Source organism: Lithobates pipiens, unplaced genomic scaffold (assembly GCF_037356315.1).
Source record: "Lithobates pipiens isolate NorthernLeopardFrog02 unplaced genomic scaffold, aLitPip1_a1.2 Scaffold_3, whole genome shotgun sequence".
In the NCBI taxonomy this organism is placed as follows: Eukaryota; Metazoa; Chordata; class Amphibia; order Anura; family Ranidae; genus Lithobates; species Lithobates pipiens.
The window spans coordinates 88,791,030-88,810,023 of record NW_027507790.1 but is presented as its reverse complement, the minus strand read 5'-3'; the positions used below and the strand labels follow the sequence as shown (position 1 = coordinate 88,810,023).

Genomic DNA, 18,994 nt, shown 5'->3' with positions numbered 1-18,994 from the left:
CTTTCTCTAAAAATGTATTTTTTTGCTCTCTGCAACATGTTATTACATACATTCTATTGTGCTTTCAAATTTGACGGTTAAAAATTACAAAGCAAGAAGGACTGGTTATGATTTGACAAACTCTTGTGTTTTCACAATGAGATGTCGCAGGCAGCCTGTTGCTTTGCATACAAAGAAAACGACATGGAAATCATGTAATTTACTTTTTTTCACAGGAAAACGTGTATGAAAACACCTTGCCCACCATGTGTGCTGTCTACCATTATTATTATGTAGAGAAATATTCACAGCGGGGACTAGAAATTAACACAATGGAATTCAAATAATTATAATAATAAACAAAAAGTGCTTTTCACATGAAAAGTCTGTTTAAGTGTTGTATCAAGCAAGTCCAGGGCAGAGTGAGAAGCACTGCCATATTTGGTCAGTCAATACGTATATGATTGGATTTTGACAATGTCAGTGCCTTGTATTGGTGAACTAATAAAACTAATCAGACTCTGCCATGTTTGAGAAAACTTATAATTTTATTTTTCCTTTTTAGGATAGAAAGTCCTTATTTTGAATGCATATTCTTCTGTCCTTGTCCACAACTATACTTATTTTAGGTTCCTCTAGCTCAGGGGTCTCCAATCTTTACAAACAAAAAGGGCCAGTTTACTGCCCTCCAGACTTCAGGGAGGCCAGACTGTGCCCAGTGGGAGTAGAGAATGGCCCAGTGTATGTGAATGTAACCAATGCCACATCATTGGTATTAATGGGAGGAATAGGGCCCCATCGCTGGTGTCTGTGGGTGGAAAAGTTCAAATTACTGGCATCAGTGTAAGAAATAGTGCCTCATATCAATGGCATTAATAATGCCCCATCTCCAGTACCAGTGGGAGAAATAGTGCCCCATTGTCAGTGCCAGTGGGAGAAATCGGACCCAATCATACAACATAATTATGCTAGCTTCACACTGAGGCAGTTTTCAGTTGTTTTAGCGCTAGAAAGCCTCTAAATAACGCCTAAAGCCCACCTCCAATTCATTTCACTGTGTCTTTTCACAATGGGGCGGTGCGCTTATGGGACTTTAGGAAAAGTCCTCCTTGGGGCGGTTTGGGAGCGATGTATACAGCGCTCCTAAACGCCCTGCCCTTTGAAATGAATGGGCAGAGCTTTCAAAGCATCTGAAAGCGATTCAAAGCGATGAAAGTATCCTTACTGAACATGTTCAGACATATTCCTTTTGTGTTTTCAGCTACCTTCACCACACTATGCAAAAATAAAGAAAAACACATTTAGAGCAGAACTGAATGTTACAACATGCAGAAATACAGAATATGGTGCATGTACCAGTAGTCTTTACCTGGGGAACTAAATCTGTGGTATGGGATACAAATAATGTGAGAGAATCAATTTTGGGATTCCTGGATTATTGTGCATGCCATTTACAGCTGTCCTTAGAAGTAGTTTAATGTAAGTTTGTAAATATAAGCTCTTTGGAATTCCCCAAAAATATAATGCAAATCAAAAATAGGGATTTTTCCTTGAAGAGCATGTATTGTGTAGCTATATAAGATTGAACTTAGTATAACGTGGTAGCATTCTAAATCATCCACTAGTTTATTTGCGTACAATTTTTTTATTGAGTTTATCAATAAAATGTTAGAAGCTTTTGAAGGGTAACAGAGGAAAGAGAAATTAGTTGAAGCAACGAGACATAAGACTCAGTTCACAAAGCTTTAACACAAGGATAATCCTGTCTAATTTAGCAATGTGACTTCAAATCTCAATGGACTCAACTGACTGTTACTTTTTTGTAAATAAGTATACCTATGCTTGTATACTACCTTTGTGAATGGATAATTTAGTCAGAAAAAAAAAAATAGCTGTATACTGAGAATTATTATAGCATATCATTTTAACAATAATATAACAGTCTTCAAAGTAATTGAAGAACAGCTATAACCTAGCGCAGTGGATCGGTGTGTCAGAGTGCATTCAAAGATGTCAATTGGCAACTTGCCATTTTAGAAAGTAATCCATAGCTCTCCAGGGCTTTGGATGTAGTGGATACAGCGAGGAAGGGTTACCATACAAGACACGCAGGACCAAAAATTGGTTAAAGTGATTGTAAAACCAAGTTTTTTTTTTCAATTTTTTTTTTTTTTAAATAACACACGTGCATAGACACAGAATACCAGACCCGGCCCCGCCCTCACGGCGCCCGTGTCATTGGATTTGATTAACAGCAGCGGGAGCCAATGGCTCAATCTATCCTATCATGAGCCGAGAACCCCAGGCAGAGAGATACAGTGCATCTTTGATGAGGGAACGAATGGGCTCAGGCACTTTAAACTGGCTGCACTTTAGTTTCTATTCTCGTCTTGATTGGCCTCCATCTCCATGGCCTCTTCCACAAAGTGTTGTAGAGGATGCAATAAGAGGGGTCAAAAGAGGCAAATGTGATACCTAAGATCTCTGGGTGGGCCCCACCTCTCGATCTCTGGTTTTACTTTTTCCATTGTTCTTCTATTGTACATAAGGCTTAATGATATGGCATACTCCCTCATTTGCTAAACAGAGCAAAAAGCAATCTAGCTTCAAACTGGAAATCAAGGAAAATCCTACCAATGGTTCCTTGGTATATAAGATAGATCAAATGCTGCTAATGGCGGAACTAACACAACATGGAGACAACATTTGGAATCCCTGTAAAAAATATTAAGACAACTGTAAAGTATTTACAGGCAAATATTGTCCCTTGATTTATCTGAATTTATTTGCGGCCATACTCTTGTAGGTAAACTCAATTTTAAGAGGGACTTAAAATGTATTTTGACATGGGGAGTGGATTCATGCTTTTTCTTTATAAAAATTTAAAAATAAATGATTTGATTCTGTCCAATGTTTAAAAAGGGTTCAACTATTCTTTATGAAGTGAGAATATTTTCAATGTTTTGGCAGAAGAAACGTATTGCAGTAATAAAATTATTGGTTTGAAGGATTTGTTTATGATTTCTAACATTTACAACCAGGATTTGCATATTATTAATTATGAACATAATACAGTATGTTCCAGTTTTGTGCATCTTCAGCACTCATCATAGCAATCATTACATTTTTTTATCTTAGTTGCTACTAAATGCCATTTGTACAAAATGCTTTATTGTAATTCTTGCAATTTTGTGTTTCTAGAAATCGTACCTGGAATTTTGAGAATTGTCTTGTTTCTTTTCTATAGTACTCTGTTTGACATAAGAATATTCACTAATTAATTTAATTTTTTGATAACCATATTATCATTTGATAGTGACCCTTTCAAGGAAAATATAGCTTTTATATATTTTTTTTCTTTTTCATTTCTACAGATGTTCTATATATCCACCTTTTTCCACACCTTAAACTATACTTGGCAAAACTTCAGTAACATGAGAAGAAGGCTGGACAGTGAGTTATATAAGGTCAGTTACTGGTTAGTTTTTAATTTTTAGTTTAAAGATTTGCATGTGCTGAAAAAAGATTTATTATTATTATTATTATTATACAGGAGTTATATAGCACCAACAGTTAACGTAGCACTTTACAATGTAGAGGGGGACAGCACAATTACAGTACAGTTCAATACAGAAGAGACAGGAGGGCCTTGCTCATAAAGCTTACATTCTAGAGGGAGGGGGTGATGGTACAAAAATGTAATAAATGTGGGGAATGATCCGTTCACAGATCGGTTAGTGAGATGTATTAGTCTAGCAGCAGCATTCATAATAGACAGAAGAGTGGATAGCCTGCGTAAGGGTAGGCCATTAAGGAGAGAGTTGCAGTAGTCAAGGGAAGAAATATTCAAGGAGTGAATAAGTTGCTTTGCGGTGTCATTAGTTAGGAAGGGTCGAATTCTGCAGATGAAGTGGAGGTTAAGACGACAGGATTTAGCCAGTGTTTGGATGGGTGGGCTGAAGGAGAGGTCAGAGTCAAGGATTACACCCATCACCCTGGAAAGTGTGGAGCGACCAATGGTTGTGCTGTTGATCTTGATGGTAAAGTCATGGGGGGGAACCCCTCATATACAGCAGTACCTTGGATTACAAGCATAATTAGTTCCAGAAGCATGCTTGTTATCCAAAGCACTCGTATATAAAAGCGAGTTTCCCCATAGGAATCAATGGAAACTCAGATAATAGTTTCCAGTGTCACTGTTGGTGTATGCAGTACCGCATGTGGCTTGAGGTGCGGGGGCGCCTGAGACACTCGGAGACCACTCGGGAACCAAGTGTCTCAAAACATTTCCGAGCGTCATCGGCTCTCCTGCACCTCTGGCCACATGCAGTACTGCACAACCTAGATGCTTAAATTCTGGTCATCTTGCAAGACCATGCTCGAAGATTTAAAAAAACAATAGCTTGTATTGTGAAACGCTTGTAAACCACGTTACTCACAATCTGAGGTTTCACTGTAATGAAATAACCTATCAGGAGCTTGTAGCTATAATACAGTTTTTCCAATATGTTACTAATAATGAAGTTTTCATTTTACCACTACTATTAATGGTAACTGATAATGCTCGTTTGTGCCTGGTAAACATTTTCCCAATAAATATGAAGATATGGCAGTTTTTTTTTTTATTATTGTAATAAATATTTTATTGCTGTTTTTCACATTTAGAAAGCAAAGACATGTTACCATTGTTCTCTGACATAGTGTAGGATAAGTAAATTACATGTTTTGGGAGAAAAAAGGAGCAGTAGCTCAACATCAGTAGTGCAATGTAATGGAGGTTGAGTACATAAAATAGAACGACGTAAGTCTGCAAACTATTGTTTTGTCTTATTGTTTAGATGGAGTTGGTAGTTGTAGATGTCCCAGCAGCAACAGTTTTTTTTTTCTTGTTAAGAATTATAAGCTGAGTATAACTAACAATAGTTTTTATTTGTTAAGAAATAAAAATGTATTAAACCTAATTGATCATTTTAACTATAACTAAAGCAAAACATTTTTTAGACTTGGATAGAGTAGGTAATGTACCCGGCAGGTGCCAGCAGGGGCCAGCACAGAGGCGGGTGGAGATAAAGAGATGCAGGCACTAGAAAACAATAGATTTGTGACAGTTAGGAAGGTTAGAGGGAAAAGTGCCAGTGAGGCCGATCCTGGGCTGGAACATGCCAATAAGTACACTCCATTGAGTGACATTGGTGAAACCAGTCAGGGACCAGCACTGCAGGAGCTGAGGGACTCCCCTATCTGCCAGGGGAAGAACTCCTCCAGTGAGAGTGGGAGGGAAGCGAAGGGAAATAAAAGACAGATTCTGGTGGTAGGGGACGTAATTCTTAGAAGGACAGAGAGGGCAATCTGTGGCAAAAACCTGAAGCGCCAAACTGTATGCTGTCTACCTGGTGCTCGGGTTCGGCACATCACGGATCTGGTAGACAGATTACTGGAAGGGGCTGGGGAAGACCCGGCTGTCATGGTGCATGTTGGCACCAATGACAAAGTCAGAGGCAGATGGAGTGTCCTAAAGAACAATTTTAGGGACTTAGGAGCTAAATTGAGGAAAAGGACCTCTAAGGTAGTATTCTCAGAAATATTACCGGTACCTCGAGCCACATCAGAAAAGCAGAGGGAGATTAAGGAAGGAAACAAGTGGCTGAGGAGCTGGTGTAGTAAGGAGGGTTTTGGGTTCTCATTCGGTCACCAGTTCTATAGAAGGGACGGACTGCACCTAAATGAGGGTGCAGATCTGCTGGGAGTAAAGATGGGCAAAAAACTAGAGGGGCTTTTAAACTAGGCGATGGGGAGAGGGTTCAGAGGTAGAGATAATGAGCGCCGTGTGCTCCGTAGTTATATGCATAAGGGAGGAGAGAGAAACATATCCATGGTGCAAATACGTCTTTTTAAAACATCTTTATTCCATCATAAAAAGAAAATTACTCACAAAGTGTTTAAAATGTTTCACATGTATAAACGAGGAAAACAAACTCCGCCGGCCGTTGCTATTACTGGCAATGGAAAGGTGCACGTCGTGCCACAGACGTGCACCTTTCCATTGCCAGTAATAGCAACGGCTGGACACTTGGAAGTGAAGAGTGAACATTCCCCCAGCGCACCAGCAGCAGTGTCTAAGCAGCAGCACAGTGGCTTATACTGTGAAGGCTCGTTTAACCCTATGAGGGTGTTTGTTCTGGTGAGCGCAACTATATTCCCACAGCACTGAGTGGCGCACCGGGGAGGAGTGTTTTCCCTCTACATTGCCTTCTTTGCACTAGTCACCTTGTTCTACCACCACCTCTTGAAATATTGCAATATGCAACTTTTTAGCTACTTCTGAATGCGATTTTAAAAAAAAAATTTATATTGAAGGACGCTCTTTGGGACAAATTTTTTGCACAATTTCTTGCATTTTTGCACATGTTGCTGCACGATTCTTTATAGGACTGCTGAGAACAATTGATTTGCACTTTTGCACAGCAATTTTGTATAATTGTAATTTCTTGTTTAGTTTGGGATTTTCTATGTATGTGATACTTATAACATTAGTAGTATATATGCAGCACTGTACACACAATGTACGGTAGCACCAGCACTTTATATAGATATAGATAAATAATATTCTTGCTAGCACGGTTATATCTAAAGCACATATTTGTATGCACAGAGTTGCACATGCACAGGGTTTTAGCGCCTTAGCTTATCCTTGGAATTAACCTATAACTAAAAAATAGCCATAAAGATCCCCAACAAAATTGATCAAGCTCAATAATATGAAATTGTCCGGCCCGGGACCGCAGCCACCATGGCCTTGAAGTTGGTTTCCTGGAACGTTAAGGGACTGAATATCCCCGAAAAAAGGTCTAGCTGCCTGGCGGAGTTATGGCGGATGAGGTCTCAGGGGGTTTTCCTCCAGGAGACCCACTTCCAGTCAGACCAGATCCCAAAACTCTACAGCAGACACTTCCCCCTGGCATACCATAGTAATTCATCTACCTCTAAGTCGAAGGGCACGTGTATCCTCCTTGCTAAAACCGTACCGTGGAGGCTAATAGACCTCCAGACTGATAGTGAAGGGAGGTACCTCTTTGTTAAAGGTACACTCCACTTGAAAACTTTTACCCTCGCGAACCTATACATGCCGAATGTAGATCAGCTCCCGGCCCTGGATGCTTGCCTGGATGCCCTGGCCTCTTTCACAGAAGGAACCTTGATTGTGGGTGGGGACTTTAACCTCACCATTGATCCCCACAAGGATTCGTCGACAGGGGCCTCCGTCCTATCTGCGAGAACATGCACTCAAATTAGAGAACTGCTTCACTCCCACCGCTTGATAGACATTTGGCGCACTCTCCATCCACACGAGAGGGATTACACGTTCTTCTCCGCAGTCCATGGGTCGTACTCACAAATAGACATGTTTCTGGTCGCCCACGGTACGATACCTCTAGTCTCTGATGCTCGGATAGGTCATATAGCCTTGTTGGATCATGCCCTGATTTCAATGGTGCTGAATCTGCTACCTGAGCTGCGGGGTTCGACCTATTGGAGGCTCAATGAGTCCCTCCTGAAGGAACCGGAGATACATGCGGATATAACCCGGGAAATAGAGCGCTTCTTTGAGAATAATAATGACTCTGTCCCCAATCCCCTCACAGTATGGGCTGCCCACAAATGCTACGTAAGGGGTATTTTTATTAAACACGGACATAGACTCAAAGCAGCCAGGTCAAAGGCCCTCTCGGAGCTTATCTCCAAGTTGCATGTGTGCGAGCAACGACACAAGTCCCACCCCAACAGCGCCCTAGAGGCAGAGGTAGGAGAACGTAGAGAAAAAATTAGGGAATACTCCCTATTTCAAGCTAAAACCAAACTCTTGTGGACTCGTAGAGCGTATTATGAATTCGGAGACAAGTGTAGTAGGTCCCTAGCAAACGCTTTACGGGCACAGCGTAATGCGTCTTATATCCCGGCTATCTCTTCCGCCACAGGATCCAAAATCCAGGACTCAAAGGGTATCGCAGAGAACTTCCATTCCTTCTATGAGGACCTGTACAATCTTCACCCTCAGCCATCGGGAGACCGCCCCCAAGCCCACTCTGAAGCCATTGAATCTTACCTTGCATCAGCGAGCCTACCCTCCCTTACTCAGGAAGAAGTGGAGACACTTTCACAACCGATTTCCCTAGAGGAATTCTCGGCTGCCTTGGCAGGCTCACCCAAGGGCAAGGCGCCTGGCCCGGACGTGTTTACCGTCCCTTACTATAAAGCATTCCAATCCCTGCTAGCCACGCCGTTTATCACTGCCTTCAATGCCATACTGGAAGGCCAGAATGTCCCGCCAGACCTTCTTCAGGCCAGTATTTCGGTCATACCTAAACCGGAGAAGGACCCGCTGCTCTGCTCGAATTACAGGCCCATCTCATTACTGAATTGCGATCTCAATCTGTTTACAAAAATACTGGCGGAGAGGCTTGCACCTGTTCTTCAGCGACTGGTACCCCTAGATCAAGTGGGTTTCATCTGCGGTAGAGAAGCCAGAGACAGCACTACGAGGACTATTGACGTAATAGCCAGAGCCAAGCGCCTTGAAGTCCCGATAATGTTTTTATCTGTGGATGCCGAAAAGGCGTTTGACAGGGTGAGCTGGCCTTTTCTCCTGGCCACCCTGAGACACCTAGGTCTGCCTCCTCCTATGATCTCCTGGATAGCGGCCCTCTACTCGCCCCCTTCAGCGGTAGTTAGAGTTAACGGGGCCACCTCAGCTCGCTTCACAATTAGTAATGGTACAAGGCAGGGGTGCCCGCTGTCTCCCCTTCTATTCGTGCTTTCCCTTGAGCCCCTCCTTCAACACATTAGACTTAACGCCAATATCAAGGGGCTAGAAACGCTGTCATACCACCACAAGGTCGCTGCCTTTGCAGACGACCTGTTGTTTTATATCTCCGAACCTCACACCTCTCTACCGGTACTCTTATCGGAAATAAGACACTACGGAAAGCTTTCAGATTTCAAGATTAATTTACAGAAATCGGAGGCACTAAACATCTCCTTATCCTCCAACACCCAGGCCCATACAAGCAAAAATTTCCCCTTCTGCTGGGCGACCCAAGCCATCCATTATTTGGGCACCAAGATCCCCCCAAACCTTATTTTTCGGCTGAACTTTCAACCCCTTTTAAAGACGTTCACCGCGGACCTGGAAAGGAGGTCAAATTTGGCAACCTCCTGGTTTGGTAGGTGTAATGTACTCAAAATGAACGTAATGCCAAGGTTATTATACCTTTTGCAAGCCCTACCTATAAAGATCCCCCAATCTTTTTTTAGAGCGCTGCGCTCCATGTTTATTAAGTACGTGTGGCGGAATAGACCGCCGAGACTTAGCCGAACATTGCTCCAACAATCGAAGCACAGGGGGGTAGGGCTCCCGGACCCTGCATTGTACTATACATCGGTTCACATGAGTAGGACGGTGGACTGGTGCAGACCCGTGGCGGATAAACTCTGGGTTCGTCTGGAGCGTCAATCATTCTCGTTCCCTATTGAGGGATTGCCTTGAAGTGGGACTAGCCTGAGCGAGATGGCTCTGGTACATCCCCTTATTGAGCCCACGCTACGGGAACTGGACAGGTATTTCAAACTGGCAAGAGTACCTGGATTTCCCTCACCCTTGACCCCCATAGTGGAACACCCTCACTTTGTGCCAGGCACATCCGATAAATCCTTCCGACTTCAACAGGACAGGGACCTAGCTCGGGCCTCCCACTTTTTGGGAACAGGGGACTTGAGGGATCCCTCGGTTTTATATGGGACGCTAGGGAACACCGCCTTGGGCAGGTGGAAACTAGCCCAACTTTCCCACTTCCTCAAATCATTACCACACAGTGACCGCTTCCGCAGATCTTTAACCCCGTTCGAGGACATGTGCGTTGGAGAGGGACCGATCCGCGGATCACTATCACACTCGTATGGCATCCTCTTTGACCATTCCTCAAAGGGGGACCCGCCTTTCATTAGAAAGTGGGAGAGAGACCTCAGTGTTAAATTTTCGACAGACCAAAAGAACCGTGCACTTCTTTTTGCTCACAAGTCTTCCTTGTGTATCAAGTATCAAGAAATCACTTACAAAATTTTGACCCGCTGGTACAGGACCCCCACGGTCCTAGCAGCCATCTTTCCGGGACACAGCCCCATGTGCTGGCAGTGTGGTACGCAAGCAGGTACGTTGATTCATATCTTTTGGGAATGCCCGCAGTTAACCCAGTTCTGGAGACAAGTTCTTAAGATCACTCATGACCTCACCACGGTAGACCTTCGGGATAACCCAGCTGCGATATTCCTCAATCTAACTCCTATGTCTGATAAACGATACCATAAATCTCTATTGAAACACCTTTTGAATGCAGCCAGGGCATGCATACCTAGTATGTGGAAGCAACAGTCCTCACTGGCAGTAACACAATGGTTCGCGAGGATCAGTGACATCTATCGTATGGAACAGCTGACGGCGACCATGGGGGAGGAGGAACACAACGCCTGTTGGATGCCCTGGAACCTTTTCAGGTTTTCTGAAGAATATAAGACTTATCTGTGAGTCCCATGGTGGGAAGTGAAGGGAGGGCCCGGCTCACGGGAACCACTGGAGTCTCCCCCCCTATCTCACCCCGTTCAGACTGCGCTGGTCCACATTACCCCCCCTTCCCTCCCCTACTGTCTTTTCTCTTCTTGCTCTGCTCTTCCCTGCTCCTACCCCTCCCCCCCCCACTCTCCCCCTTCCCCTCAAATTAGCAAAAATCTAGTGATTGTCAGGGCTTTGTTACAATATTTCATCATCTTCCTTACTGAGGAATGGCAACTCTTGGGATGGTACGGCCCAGGCTTCTCCTCATAAGCGGCAAGGTACAGCACCGAAGGGGATCTTTCTGAGATGGCCTGAAAGGGATCTGTCTTGGGGAGAGGTCCAATCGCTTGTATAACGCTGGACAGACAGCCGAGTGGGAGAGCTAGAGTCGTAGATGTAGAGTACTCACAGCTGATAATGCTATTACATAATACTTTACTAATTGACCTGTTTACTGTAATATGTGTATGGATCGGTACCAAAAACATGACAAAAACGTGCAGATAAGAAATCTTGAATTGAAAAGTAGAGGTTGAATCCTTCCACCATGACACAGTCCAAGTTCATAAAACATTGTTCAAAAATATTGGACTGGATTATCGTTGATTCCGTGACAGAACCACCACCGCAACCAAAACTGTGACCACCATGTGAAATACAAGCTTACCAAATAGCAAGCTCAGCCAGCTTGTGACCTATATCCTGGTCGGGGCCTTTATCTAAAATTGCTCCAGATATCAGTAATCTGGACCCATATCCTGGAGCCAGGCTAAAGCATCACAGGGAAAATGATTCCTAATAATCCAAAGTGCCCTCTTAATCCGGGAACTCCAATACGATATTCATATGGAACCCCAAAGGGAAAGCCTCAACATAGCATAATTGCGTCTGTACAAAAATTAAAAGTACACTTACAGTGTTGAAATCAGTATCAGAAAAAATAACCGGCTGGCTACACATGCATGCCCGTCCACTCGAACACTAGTACGCGGTGACGTCAGCATGTCAACTCCTCCCGACGTACGTTTCGTCAAACCACTGACATTGTCTTAAAATAAAAATATGAATGCAATCTACTCACTGGGGGGAGAACCTCTGGGGCAATCAAGGATGGAAAAGGACCTGGGGATCCTAGTAGATGTTATGTTTATCAATGGCATGCAATGCCAAGCTGCTGCTAACAAAGCAAACAGAATATTGGCATGCATTAAAAAGGGGATTAACTCAAGAGATAAAGCGATAATTCTCCCACTATACAAGACTCTGGTCCAGCCTCACCTGGAGTATGCTGTCCAGTTCTGGGCACCAGTCTTCAGGAAGGATGTACTGGAAATGGAGCGAGTACAGAAAAGGGCAACAAAGCTAATAAAGGGACTGGAGGATCTTAGTTATGAAGAAAGGTTACAAGCACTGAATTTATTCTCTCTGGAGAAAAGGGGATATGATTTTAATTTACAAATACCATACTGGTGACCCCAGAATAGGGATAAAAATTTTCAGTGGAAGGGAGTTTAATAAGACACGTGGCCACTCATTAAGATTAGAAGAAAAGAGGTTTAACCTTAGACTGCGTAGAAGGTTCTTTACTGTAAGAGCGTCAAGGATGTGCAATTCACTTCCACAGGTGGTGGTTTCAGCGGGGAGCATCGATAGTTTCAAAAAACTATTAGATAAGTACCTGATTGACCACAACATACAGGGATATACAATGTACTACTGACATATAATCACACACATAGGTTGGACTTGATGGACTTGTGTTTTTTTTTCAACCTCACCTACTATGTAACTATGAGTAGTGAGGGGTTAGAACCTATTTTTTTTTTTTATATTGCTGTCTGTGTTTCCATTAGAGAGATTCACTCTTATTGTCCTGATCACCAATGTCACCAGGAATGAAAGTAAGGGTAAATCCAAAATTTTTGTTTGCCACCAGAACAGGAATAGAGGGGAAATCTTTCAGTAGGGCCACTTGTTCCCTTGACAACTGTCTAAAGCTTGTCACACGGACATAAATTAGATGTTTTTTGTTCAGCCTGAATGAAAATTATCTAACAGATTGTTCCATCCATGCTTTATTGTATACTGACAGCCACAGCCAGTGCCTGGCAGAATACCCAAATACTGTATTTGATTGGATGCAGTTGCTGTTTAGCTGACAATTTTCTCTCCGGCTCATTTATTCTTTCACTTAAAGGATGTCGGACGGGTGGTGGCCGACTGGGCCACGCAGATAGCGACTCTCAGTTGGTTCCTCAGGAACCAGAAGAAATTTGACTATTGTGCATCCAGGTTAAGATGGGGCTTTTAACAAATTGGAAAGCTATCCTCTAACTTCTGGTTAAGTATATAGGGCAAGAAATTGATGGGTATCTACCCAGTGAGACACAGATGACCCAATAAAAAACACAGCAGTTTTAAACCATACCTACTCTATCAAAAAAAAGTTTGATTTTTTTAATTTTATTTAATTTGTGATAATGGCATCATGTATTGGCTTGTTTATATAAAATTATAGAGCCTTGGTTGATGATTAAGTTTGAATAATATGCAGAAGGGGATTTACCAAAAATGGCACACACACAGGCTATGCAGAAGAAAAGCATATAATATTATTATATTTTGTTATAGTATTGTTGCAACCTGTATCTTTACGCCTGGTTCACACCTATGCATTTTTTAGTGCATTTTCAGTTTTGTAGAAACACTGCAGTCCATTTAACATGGTTTCCTATTGGTCACGTTCACATCCATGCATTTTCTGGAAGGGAGATGGTTACGACAGTGGCTCAGGTCGGTAAAGTCAGTTAGCTATGTGATGCTATTGAGAGGTTTATGTCTTAAAGAGGAAGTAAACCCTGATGAGTTTACTTCCTCTTTCATTCCCTGCAAAGGCAAAGCATAATGGACTACTATGCATCACTTACCTGACACAGGAGCCAGCGAAGTCACCGCTGTCCCCTGTAGTCTGGCGCATCCATCTTCTTGGTGGGGTCTCGCAGCCCCGCCGCTGTCATTCGGCGAAGCCGCGATGACGTCACTCCCGCGCATGCGCACGGGAGCCGACATGCGTGGCAGCTCCGTCGTTGAAAATGCCACGCTCAGTGGTGCATGTCTTCGGGCAAATATCTCCTAAACCGTATAGGTTTAGGAGATATTTCTTGGACCTACAGGTAAGCCTTAATCTAGGCTTACCTGTAGGTCAAAGTGTGTTGTAAGGGTTTACAACCACTTTAATGAGGGCTTCCCCTCATCCGAGAGTGTACACATGTTCCAGAGACCCCAGGTTTTCGTGTAAGTCTCATGTTTATTTTGCGCTGTCTGAATCAAATTCTCCATCTTATTTATATCCTCCACTTTCTTCAGCCAGTCCGCTGTAGTCTGGGGATATTGTTGTTTCCAGAGAAGAGGGATGTAGGATTTAGCAGCGTTTAGCAAGTGGCATAGAATGGACATTTTATAGGTTTTAGCGGGGATAGTCGATACATGTAGCAGAAAGAAAGTTGGGTCATTAGGAATCTTGAAGTCCAGAAATCCGTCAGATTAGGGCATGCCCAGAAGATATGCAAGATCGTCCCTCTGTCCCCCTGGCATCGCCAACAGCGGTCTGATGTGTCAGGGAAGATTGTATGTAGTCAACTGGGCATTTGGTACTATCTAGTTAGTATTTTGAAATTGGTTTCCTGTACTTTGGTGCATATTGATGATTTCAGGGAGAATCTGATAACATTTTGTATTTGTGATGTAGTGAAAGTGAGGTGAAGATCCATTTCCCATCTTGCTAGGCAGGGTAGATGTAGTTGTTCCAAAGGGGTGTAAACATTTTATCACACGTTACAGTAATACAAAAGCCTGAATGTTTCCCTTAAGCTGTCTATACAGAAATACTTTCTTTCACTCACCCTTACTGCTAACTGTGACCAGTATCCACTGTAATCACCAATGCCTTTGAGTGAAGTTTTGCTGATGTGAATTATTGCAGTGACTTTGAAGTGCTTTTTATAAGCTTTTTACATATTTCCTTTGTGGTCCAGTTCTACCTCCCGTAAGTTCCAGCCCTGGTGTTTTCAACATCCAAGGTCTGATTTGGCGGCTATCTACAACACCCTTTGGAGTCATGTTTGGAGATCCTTGGTTCTCTGGAGTCTCGTTGGTCTGCCAATTCTCTTCATCCTTGCCTTTATGACTCGTTGTCGCTGACATTTGAGTCCACCTGTTCCGGTTTAACCCATACGAGTAAAAGGTGACCATAAAAAAAGGTGAAAAAAAAGTAAAAGTTCCCTATGGGGACCACGGAATAGATCATTATCCGGGGAGTACTGTTATGAGATGGAGTGCTGACCCACTGAAAGGAGGATATCTTTGATGTGACCTACCGACTATATACAAACGCTTCAATTTATATATTTTCTGGTAAGCGCATTCACTATATGGTGACGGGCACTTCATGCGCTTTCGGAATGTGTTGAACCACTGTGGTGCTGTCATTTAAGAACACAAACGCTTATTATCTGGACTCACATATGAACTTTTTATGATTGGATTTTTGTTTGTGTTATTTTTCATTTTTTATGCATTTTTGCGATTTTTATGCACTTGAGGTGTTTCTTTGATTGTATTAATTATTCATATATTAATTATTCACATATTCTAATATTTTATTTCTGTTATTTAACTAATTAGAGGGTTGGCGCAGCTTTTTATTTTTGTACTGCTGACTCCTGTTTGTCTGTTCAAAGAATAACCCAGAGTAACTAATACAAAACCTTTGTCCGAGACCTAGGATGTACATTCAATGAACATTACTCACTTGGTGTCAAGGTCAGGTAAAAGTGAGTCCTTGAGTTTGGGGCAGCAAAGGAATGGAAAAACTAGTCTTCCTATAGTTGTCTGCTGGTGAGCTTAATGGGAAAATACAAAAAAAGTGACACTTTCCTTTTTTTCCCCCAATGTAGATGTCAGAAAAAGAGTGTTGCTTTGGAAGAATAACAACAGTTCTATCCAGGTAAAAAAAAGCATACAATATTTGTGACTATCATGTCACCTTAGGGCTCATGCACACTGGATATTTAGCCCCGATGTTTGGCAATTCAGTGTTTTAACTGCGGGTGGAGGGCACAGATTTACCATCCTCATTGCCGGCATCCTGTCAAACTCCATCAGAGACAACTTCTGCAGCTGTACAGGGCTGGGCAATGCACCTAAAAATACTAACTTTTTGGGCAGTGTGCACCCAGGGCGATATGGGTTCTGAGCATACATCCATGGGCTCACACTGCCCTAAATATTAATACCTTTAGGTACACTGCCAGCTACAGCCACTGTTAGTCTCTCCCAGAGTCTGACAGGCTGTTGGCAATGGGGCTGGTCGGTGCACATGTGCCCTCTGCCTCTAGCTAAACATTGGGGCTGCAAGCACCTGGGCTAAACACATAGTGTGCACATATCCTTAAAAGTAGTAAATACATATGACCATACAGACTCCAGGCACAGCCACCTAGAGCTTCCCCCTTCCCCTTAGCAGTATTTATACTGTTTTTTTTTTTTTGTTTTTTTTTAATACTTAAATTTTTACATAGTTTTTTTAGCCGGTTACATGATGCACAGGGTCCTTTTTACTTTAGTCTTAACCTGGCGATGGGCAGTTGCCAGTAACATAATGAGCAGTGCTGATGTGATGACACCAGCACCAGTTTCTGCAACATGAAATGGTTAATGCAAGCCAATGTGGTGACACCCTGCACCCACACTATGCCACTGTTCCCTTTCATGGGCGATTGGGCCTGTATGTCAATTTTGAGAAAAATAAAAATGTTAAATAAAGAGGTTTTCACATACTGAATGCTATCCTTACATGCATTTATCATATACATATGGTCATAACAATGCAGTATTTTGTCCTTTAAATGCCGCTACTACTATGACACACAGGCAAGATGTTTTTTTTTTTGGCTTGTGATTAGAAAAATTCATTATTTTAGGGAAACCTGCACATGTTTTACACCCTGCTTAACCTTTTTAGAATGTTGCCATGTAGCGAATACCTATCTACCACACTTATTCTCTGCTTCTTACACATTTGTATATTTGATTTGAAGATATAAATGAGTCTGACCTACTTTACATTGAACTTTTTTTGCTCAAAATATTGTGTGAATATTCATTTATTTAGTCAATCCTGAGAAAATCAAAATCCTGTTATCTTTAAATATCCAATCATGTGCTGATGTTTTTCACTTGCTTGGATAATTGTTGTAATATTTACGCATTTTGGTACATGAAGCTTCTCAGCTCCTTCAGCAAAGTAGCCCATCATGGTATAAATTATGCCAAAATGAGTACAGTGCCACAAACTGTAACTATGATTTACAGGTATATGTATTTGAAGACTGTGGTGGCATCTGAAATTTGGGGAAGACTTCTCTAGGTTACAGAATTGGCAAATTTTTAGTTAGCATTTCCCCCCCAAAAAATATTTTTTTTTCATAAGAATAGGACTCAAACAAGCGGAGTGTTTTTTTTTTTGTTTTTTTTTTACTGCAAGACCCTTTTTATAGTTATTTCAATCTAGTTCTCTTTTCTTATATTCTTAGCCCCCGTACACATGGTCAGACATTCCGATGGAAAATGTCAGATCGGGCCGTGGTGTCGAATAATCTGACCGTGTGTGGGCTCCATTGGACTTTTTCCCGTCGGATTGTTCGACCAACAAAGTTTGAGAGCTGGATATAAAATTTTCCGACAACATGATCCGATCAGACTCTGTCAGATCATTTGTAGAGAATTCCGATCGGACAAAGTTCCACGCATGCTCAGATCAAATTACGAGACCAAAGCTATTGGCTACTAGTCTGAACATAGTCCCGTCGTAACAAACAAACGTCATCACGTTCCGAACGATCGGATTTTCCGACAACTTTGTCCGACCGTGTGTATGCAACAGCAGTTTCGGACAAAATCCGTCTGGCAAAAATCAGACGGATTTTGTGGTCGGAATTTCCGACCGTGTGTACAAGGGCTAACTTGATGATGTATTTGTGTATGATATGACATAAGATAAAAATTAAGCATGCATTGAATATTTAAAGAAAACATACGTTTACCTTGCTCACTTCCTTTTAGTAAATCATATACCTTGTGTAAAAATATCTGCTTGTACTGCCTTTTTAATAATAAAGTTCCATTTATTTCAGTGCTGTTCCTTTCTTGTTCACTTTGCCCATCCTGAGCTTTGGGAATAGCTATCATTGCTATGAGAACAGCAGTCACAGGTAAATATAACATGTTGTAAGAAATCATGTATATGTGCTGAATGTGAATAATACCCCATTGTCACTCCAAAACAGTGATGTGCACAAGATGCTATAGTGCATGCATGTAGACAGGAAGTTGCTAAAGGATGGAGAAGATCTGCAGACCCGAGCAAGAGTATGTATTGTCTACATTTGTTTTAGGTAGTTTCATGATTGGCAAGGTTGAATAAAGACACTAGTCCATCCAGTTCAACCTGTGTTGGTGTATACGTGTTTGTGTCGATAATCATTTCCCATATCCCTGTATATTGTTGTTCACTAAAATGTAAGTCCAAGAGTATTTTAAAACTATCAGTACTTCCTGCTGATACCGTACCACCGATTGTGGAAGAGAGTTCTATATCCTTATCGCCCTGACAGTGAAAATCCTCCTACGCAGTTTAAGGTTAACCGCTTCTCCTCCAATCTCAGTCTGTAGCCCGTGTCCTCTTACAGGGTTAAAACTCATGTCACTTTATTTTGTAGACCTCTTTCACACCAAGGGCGTTTTGCAGGTGCTATAGCGTTAAAAATAGTGCCTGCAATCCGCCCTCAAACAGCTGATCCATTGTCTCCAGTGTGAAAGCCAGAGGGCTTTCAACTGGAGCGGTGCACTAGCAGGGTGTCAGGAAAAGTCTTGTCAGCAGCTTCTTTGGAGCTCCTCCTCCGCTGCTCCCCATTGAAGTCAATGGGGCAGCGTGGCTATACCGCGGGCAAAATGCCCCTATTGTGGGCGGTTTTAACCCTTTCTCAGCCGCTAGCGGGGGTAAAAGCACCCCGCTAGCGGCCGAAATCCGATGGTAAAACGCCACTAAAAATAGCAGAGTTTTACCGCCAATGCTATGGGCAGCTCGGTGTGAAAGGGGTCTTATTGCCTGCATCTCTTTGGGGAGATTTCCCTTTGCCTCCTTTCCAGAAGACGCAAGAGGAAATAAGAAAGTTTTTTATATTTACATTTTGATAGTTGCTAAAACAAATGTCCCCACTGGAAGACTGCTCTTACCTCTTCTCCTTGGGACAATCAGAATTTCCCATGATTTTTACCTCAGGATAGTGTTCACCCTGTCCGGTTCTTTGCTGGTCTTTGGATCCCTTGGCTGTGAGTTCCTGCTGTTTC

The 18,994-nt window shown here is 42.4% G+C and overlaps 1 protein-coding gene across 1 annotated transcript in view; it reads left to right on the top strand.

Annotated features, from left to right (window-relative positions):
• Positions 1-18,994, top strand: part of TMEM116 (transmembrane protein 116) — a 91,640-nt gene that overhangs the window by 58,338 nt on the left and 14,308 nt on the right. The window contains exons 5-7 of the mRNA XM_077462026.1: positions 3,354-3,446; positions 15,541-15,590; positions 17,779-17,856. Coding sequence (XP_077318152.1) covers positions 3,354-3,446; positions 15,541-15,590; positions 17,779-17,856 — 221 coding nt within the window. The remainder of the gene's footprint in view (positions 1-3,353; positions 3,447-15,540; positions 15,591-17,778; positions 17,857-18,994) is intronic.